This window comes from Coregonus lavaretus (assembly GCF_964263955.1).
Source record: "Coregonus lavaretus genome assembly, chromosome: 18".
Lineage (NCBI taxonomy): Eukaryota > Metazoa > Chordata > Actinopteri > Salmoniformes > Salmonidae > Coregonus > Coregonus lavaretus.
Genome location: NC_140005.1, coordinates 4,734,180 through 4,741,105, shown reverse-complemented (window position 1 = coordinate 4,741,105; position 6,926 = coordinate 4,734,180). Strand labels below are relative to the sequence as shown.

The 6,926-nt window shown below is 43.9% G+C and overlaps 1 protein-coding gene across 1 annotated transcript in view; it reads left to right on the top strand.

Annotated features, from left to right (window-relative positions):
• Positions 1 to 490: 490 nt before the first annotated feature.
• Positions 491 to 6,926, top strand: part of LOC311145295 (fibulin-5-like) — a gene marked incomplete at its 5' end in the record, with an annotated part of 29,100 nt that continues 22,664 nt past the window's right edge. Inside the window, 2 exons of the mRNA XM_084181529.1 lie at positions 491 to 506; positions 1,168 to 1,290. Of these exons, the coding sequence (XP_084037655.1) occupies positions 491 to 506; positions 1,168 to 1,290 (139 nt within the window). The remainder of the gene's footprint in view (positions 507 to 1,167; positions 1,291 to 6,926) is intronic.

Here is a 6,926-nt window from a genome sequence, read left to right as displayed (position 1 = left end):
AATCAGAGTTGACTTTGAAGGATCTTTAGGGTTGGGCCGTGTAGGCTTAGTCACCAGCTGGGTTAGGTTTAGATCATTACAAATGTCTTTTAGATTGTCTGAAGCCTGCATTTCCCAGTCAGAATTTAAGTCACCCAGATAATAACTTCTGATTTAGTAAAAGAAGACAAACTAGTTGACTCCTCGAGTGCACAAAGGTTAGCCGAGGGAGGACGGTAGACTCATATGACAGTTATGGATACGTTCTTCCCCAGACAAAGACTTAAAGAAAAAAATGGCAAATTAGATTTTTAAAGTCACATGGAGTCTCCAACTCAAACAAGCTACTACGTTCAATAGGCGGTTGCTGTCTGATGGTTGATATTAATATAAGATTGTATAGATCTGCACCATTTGGTCTATCCTTATTAGTAAAAGAGGAACGAGTAGAAATTGTAATTACTTTTCCAAGGTTAACACCATAGGGCCTGAGCCCGCAGCCAATGTCAATATGAGGAACTCTCAGAGTAACCAATGATGGAATTTTGTAAACTGATTTACATGGGCTTTGGTTGCTATAGTGCAACAGCCCCAAGTCCTCTATGTGATTTGAAAACCGAGGCGGTATTCAAGTTTATGGAATTCACATATGAACTAAAAGCACTGGGTGAGCAGACTACGATGAAGTTCGTAATCGGTATGCAGTTATGCTTTGCTTATTGGTTGTGTGTTGTGCATTGGCACAAAAACCTGTTGGTGGAAAATCGTTGCATATATTTTATATAATTATAAATATAGCATCAAAATGTTAAATCTGATTTCCCCCTGGTTGATCATTGTCTGTAGCCGGCTCTTATCGTAGTGTAATGAGACAGGCAGGGAAGGTGAGCACGTCCGCGGTGGTCGGCGAACCCTCAACTTCTGGCCCGTTAGCTCTGCGTGGCATCGACTGTGCCACAAAACCATGCTGAAGTGGTCAAGTCTATATCCACGTTTATAAACACAGGGTTACTACAGTTGTTGTTATTTGTGTTGGTAATCATTGTTTTTGAGTTAATTTTATGAGATAGGAGGGTGTGCACATTTTTTATAGTACAAGGGGAGGGTCATGTGAAAATATAGATTACGTTGGGGAGGGGGGTGCATTTAACCCACTCGAACCCACCTCTCTCTGTTCCTCTGTTGCAGACATTGATGAGTGTGAGACAGACTCCCACCAGTGTAACCCCACCCAGGTGTGTATCAACACAGCCGGAGGATACACCTGCTCCTGTACCGAGGGCTACTGGCTGGTCGGGGGACAGTGTCAGGGTAAGAACCTGAGTGTGTGTGTGTGCGGGAAAGTTGTGCAACGAACGGTAAGTTCTGGGGGCTTCCACCCATTACAGACAATGAAATCATATTATTTCAGGGGTAGGCCAGATACTATGCTATATCGTCACTACAACCATTACTATTCACCTCATTTTCAACAGAAATATGAGTGGGTCTGTTTAGGTTTTTTTGTGGGGGACTTCAGGTTAAGCACTTCTGGCCAATAGTTTGCAGCTAGCTAACTAACTCAGTATCGCTTCTCACAACTTTCCAAACATGGATTCACGCAAAACTGGTATTTTATGTTCGGTAAGGGGATGCCACAATAACTGGCAGAAACGGAAGCTGTTCATCGAGCAGGAGTGTTTCGACCACCAAACTTTTTCGAGGAACGAGTACAGTTGTGAGGCGCCTTTCGATTTGTAGCCAGCTGCTAAGGACGAGGAGTCTCTTCGGGCTTTGGCTCAAAGCATTGAACTTGAAGTAACCACCGAACCGACCCTATGTGTGTTCCTATCACTTCATGGACAAGAGGCCGACTGAAGAGCATCCCTTTCCCTGAGAAGTGGCTGGGCTATGACGCTCCAGTACAGCACATCAGGACATCAACACATACAGGTAGCTGTTAGCTAGCTGCTACTCGCTAGCTATCGTCACAGATGGGTGTCCTGAATCAGGCAGAAGTTAGCTAGCTTAGCTAATTATGTTACCAGTTGGTAGCCACTCCTAAGTCCTAACATACTGTAGGTAGCTAACTGTTGCCTAGCTTACTCACTTAGCTGACTAGCCTTGCAAAAAAATTAATAACGTAAAAGTGGTGCGTGCATATGTGTTCACCCCCTTTTCAATGAAGCCCCTAAATAATATCTGGTGCAACCAATTACCTTCAGAAGTCACATAATTAGTTAAATGAAGTCCACCTGTGTGCAATCTAAGTGTCACATGATCTGTCACATGATCTCAGTATATATACACCTGTTCTGAAAGGCCCCAGAGCCTGCAACACCACTAAGCAAGGGGCACCACCAAGCAAGCGGCACCATGAAGACCAAGGAGCTCTCCAAACAGGTCAGGGACAAAGTTGTGGAGAAGTACAGATCAGGGTTGGGTTATAAAAAAATATCAGAAACTTTGAACATCCCACGGAGCACCATTAAATTAAAGAATATGGCACCACAACAAACCTGCCAAGAGAGGGCCGCCCAACAAAACTCACGGACCAGGCAAAGAAGGCATTAATCAGAGAGGCAACAAAGAGACCAAAGATAACCCTGAAGGAGCTGCAAAGCTCCACAGCGGAGATTGGAGTATCTGTTGATCATAGGATCACTAAAGCTGGGCTTTACGGAAGAGTGGCCAGAAAAAAGACATTGCTTAATGGAAAAAATAAGCAAACACGTTTGGTGTTCGCCAAAAGCGATGTGGGAGACTCCCCAAACATATGGAAGAAGGTACTCTGGTCAGATGAGACTACATTTGAGCTTTTTGGCCATCAAGGAAAACGCTATGTCTGGCGCAAACCCAACACCTCTCATCACCCCGAGAACACCATCCACACAGTGAAGCATGGTGGTGGCAGCATCATGCTGTTGGGATGTTTTTCATTGGCAGGGACTGGGAAACTGGTCAGAATTGAAGGAATGATGGATGGTGCTAAATACAGGGAAAGTCTCGAGGGAAACCTGTTTCAGTCTTCCAGAGATTTGAGACTGGGACAGAGGTTCACCTTCCAGCAGGACAATGACCCTAAGCATACTGCTAAAGCAACACTTGAGTGGTTTAAGGGGAAACATTTAAATCTCTTGGAATGGCCTAGTCAAAGCCCAGACCTCAATCCAATTGAGAATCTGTGGTATGACTTAAAGATTGCTGTACACCAGCGGAACCGATCCAACTTGAAGGAGCTGGAGCAGTTTTGCCTTGAAGAATGGGCAAAAATCCCAGTGGCTAGATCTACCAAGCTTATAGAGACATACCCCAAGCGACTTGCAGCTGTAATTGCTGCAAAAGGTGGCTCTACAAAGAATTGATTTTGGGGGGGGGGTGAATAGTTATGCACGCTCAAGTTTTCTGTTTTTTTTTTGTCTTATTTCTTGTTTGTTTCACAATAAAAAATATTTTGCATCTTCAAAGTGGTAGGCATGTTGTGTAAATCAAATGATACAAACCCCCCCAAAAATCCATTTTAATTCCAGGTTGTAAGGCAACAAAATAGGAAAAATGCCAAGGGGGGTGAATACTTTTACAAGCCACTATACATGTCAAGAGAACCAGTCAACAAGCCCACCTACCACAAATAAACCCAATGTGGTGGTGCAGAGCCATTGATCCACACCATCCTGAAGAATGACTCTAGCTCAGTGTTATATACTGGCCTTCGTCTTAGTGTTTTCTTTGACCATGTAGTGATTCTGCAGAAATTCTACACGGCTAACTTCAAAAATGCATATCACTGATCAAATACTGATAACCTTGATGAAGCTGAAGCTGAATCTACTCCAGGGTGATCGTGCTGAACGCTTCGCTGTGTCCCAGGGAGTAGCGAGCAGAATCCTTTTGCCTACTGGATTGACACACAATGGAGGAGCACATGAGGATCTACATTCCATGGCTGCCGAGGGAGACGTTCCAGAACACAATGCCTCAGTGCTTCAAAGAGAAGTTCCCCCAACACCACTCGCATCATTGACTGCTCTGAAACCACTCTTCAGAAAGCCCACAATATCTATTCCAAAGGGAGGTCATACAGCCACTATTATTCCAGAAATACTCTCAAGTATTTGGTTTCCATTGCTCCATATGGACTTGTTATGTTTCATGCATATGGAGGCAGATGCAGTGACGAGTTCATCACCCAAAACTCTGGCTTCCTGGAATACCTTAGGCCTGGCGATGAAGTTATGGCAGACAGGGGCTTCACCCTCGGAGATCTGCTGTATGAGAGGAAGGTAATCCTTGCCATACCAGCCTTCACTCAGAAAGGAGACCAGCTGTCTGACGAGGATGTCACAAGCACGAGAAGGATAGCTAATATACGTATACATGTTGAGAGAGTTATCAGACAACTCAAGGTGTTCAAAATCCTCTCCCAGACTGTTCCCATCAACCTGACGCACAAAATGGACAAAGTCCTTAGCATCTGTGCAGCACTTGTTAACATGCAGGGTGAGATCATCCATGAGGATGCCAAGTGAGCTGTGAGAATGTTCATACAAATGAAATGTAACTTTATACACTATAATTTCATCCACATGAGATACTGTGTGTGTATATATAGTTTCCTATTTAATCAGAATCATTTTAATGTTCCTACATTAGAAATGTACTGTAACTTCGCCTGTTCCTGATAATTACAGGCATCCAATAGGTGATGCTATCATGCCTCCTTCAATCTATTTCAAATACATTTTCTTCAACACCAAACTGTCTCTAACAGACCAAGAGGGAAGCCAACTGTTTATGAAGTGTCGCACGGTTTTCTTAATTAGTGCCCTTGAAAACCAAACCCAGAATCAAACTGAAAACACATTTGAAACCCTTAGACACGCCTCCTCTTCCTTCATTTCAAAATGTTAAGTGTCGAAGAAAATGTCAACAAACTTGAATTTCAGTGTTTTTATTAACACAATAATTTGCCAAGTGCGAGATGAATTACGGCATGCTCAGATAAGTTCATGAAGTGCAATACGAAAAGAAAGAGCGATACAAGGTACAATAAAAATATTCATAAATCATAAGGAGTTATCCGTAGGCATTAGATAAACATGTATGAAAATAGCTGTACAAGACTAGATATAAAAAAATAAAAAAACACCAAGAATTATGCAAATATAATCAGGTAAATTTGCATATGAAGAGAACTGTGCAAGACAACAACAAAAAAAAAACACCAATCAAGAGTTATGCTTAGATAATAAGGTAGCGCTGACAGAGAGCTTTACAAGGCACAAAACATAGGAACTATTTAAAAACACAGAAGTATTAGGCCCCTAGATACCACAGAGATGAACATATTTGGAGCACAGAGTTAGTCTGCCTCACTAGAACTCATCTACTATCCTTGGCAGCATATGTGTGAAATAGAATGCCTTCAGTTTAGGGATGACATCAGCACAGAACTTCACATCAAAAGGCACATCAGTAACAGCCTGCTTGGGATGGAGCCCAGACAAGCAGTTTGCATCTCTCCAGTCCTGTGCAGAACATGCCCATTTGCACCTGCAGGTAGTACCCACGGTCTCCATTAGGTGGCAGCTGACGAACCCCGTCCACCAGCTTCACGTCGGTGAGTTTTGCGTAGAGAACAGTTCGGTCAGAGACTCACACTTCTTACTCAGAACAGGACATTTGATTTCTAGAAGTTCTTGAGAGTTTAACACTCCACCTGGGCTTGCAGAAAGCCACGGCTCCTTGACACTCACTACTGTGCCTCTACTCTCCAGACTAAACCCACAGTTCTCCATCCATGTGAAGGCTCCTTGACACTCACTACTGTGCCTCTACTCTCCAGACTAAACCCACAGCTCTCCATCCATGTGTAGGCCACCTGCTCCTTCTCCTTGTCATGTGTGGTTGCTGAGTTCCCCCTGGAACCTGGGGAAGAGATGCTCCCGCACAAAGTTGTCGGGATTTGTTGAGGTGCGCACAGGAACCTTCTTTGCTGAGCTAGCAGTGAGCCGAAGTTTCCGCGCGTCACACCACTCTGTGCTTTAGCGACCTCCTCCAAGCTGTCACATTTCCACTCCTCCAGCTTAACATAAACGTCATAAAAATGACAAGCATTTCTGACACTGCATGTTGATGCAGTGTTCACCGTGAGGCTGCTGTAGCTGCTGTTTGGTTTAGCTTTGATGCACTTGTGCAGACGGCTCCCCACTGCAACATTGGCCACTTCCAAACTCTTCTTAAGTGCGTCGTGGGAGTGGTACGCAGGAGTTGGAGGTAGAGATGGAGAAGCGGCTGGGGTGCTGTCAGAGAACTTCGGCACTTGGTTTGTGAATTTTGAAACGGATCTCGCCTCGTCCTTTTTGGAGCTAAATTCCGCTGCGTCCCCGAGTTCCACTGGCCTTGCTCATCTGTACAGGACACCCCTGTCAATCCTCCATACACAGCATTCTGCACCTTCAACGAAACACTACTGTTAGAATAGTCAATTACAGTACAGAACACTAGTTTACCTGGTGTTCACAGCTGACTAGTTTACACAACTAGTAGGTTTAGGTTATGTTGGTAATTTTCCTATTTGATTGTAAAACTCACCTTGATTCTGTACCTACCTCATTGCCATTCGAGATTAGACTGATATACTTCCACAATGAGCCATTGAAACCAAGAACCGTGTGTGCATGTTGTAATAGTTAACGTTATCAGTTCTGGTCAGTGATATGGTATCATCACAATTAGCTAGCTAGCTAAGCAACTAGCTAACGTCAAACGTATCAGTCATAGAAAGGGTTACGATAAACAAAAAAGCCAGCGAGCTAGCTAACTTCCATAGTATTGCAGCTGCATGACTGCAAGACTTCCCCTGCAACACAAGAACTCCCTGCAGTCTCCATCGTGCCGACAGATGTGCTTTTGTAGCTCCTCATCTCTGACCCACAGAGAGACAAGACAAAATAATTGAAGATGTC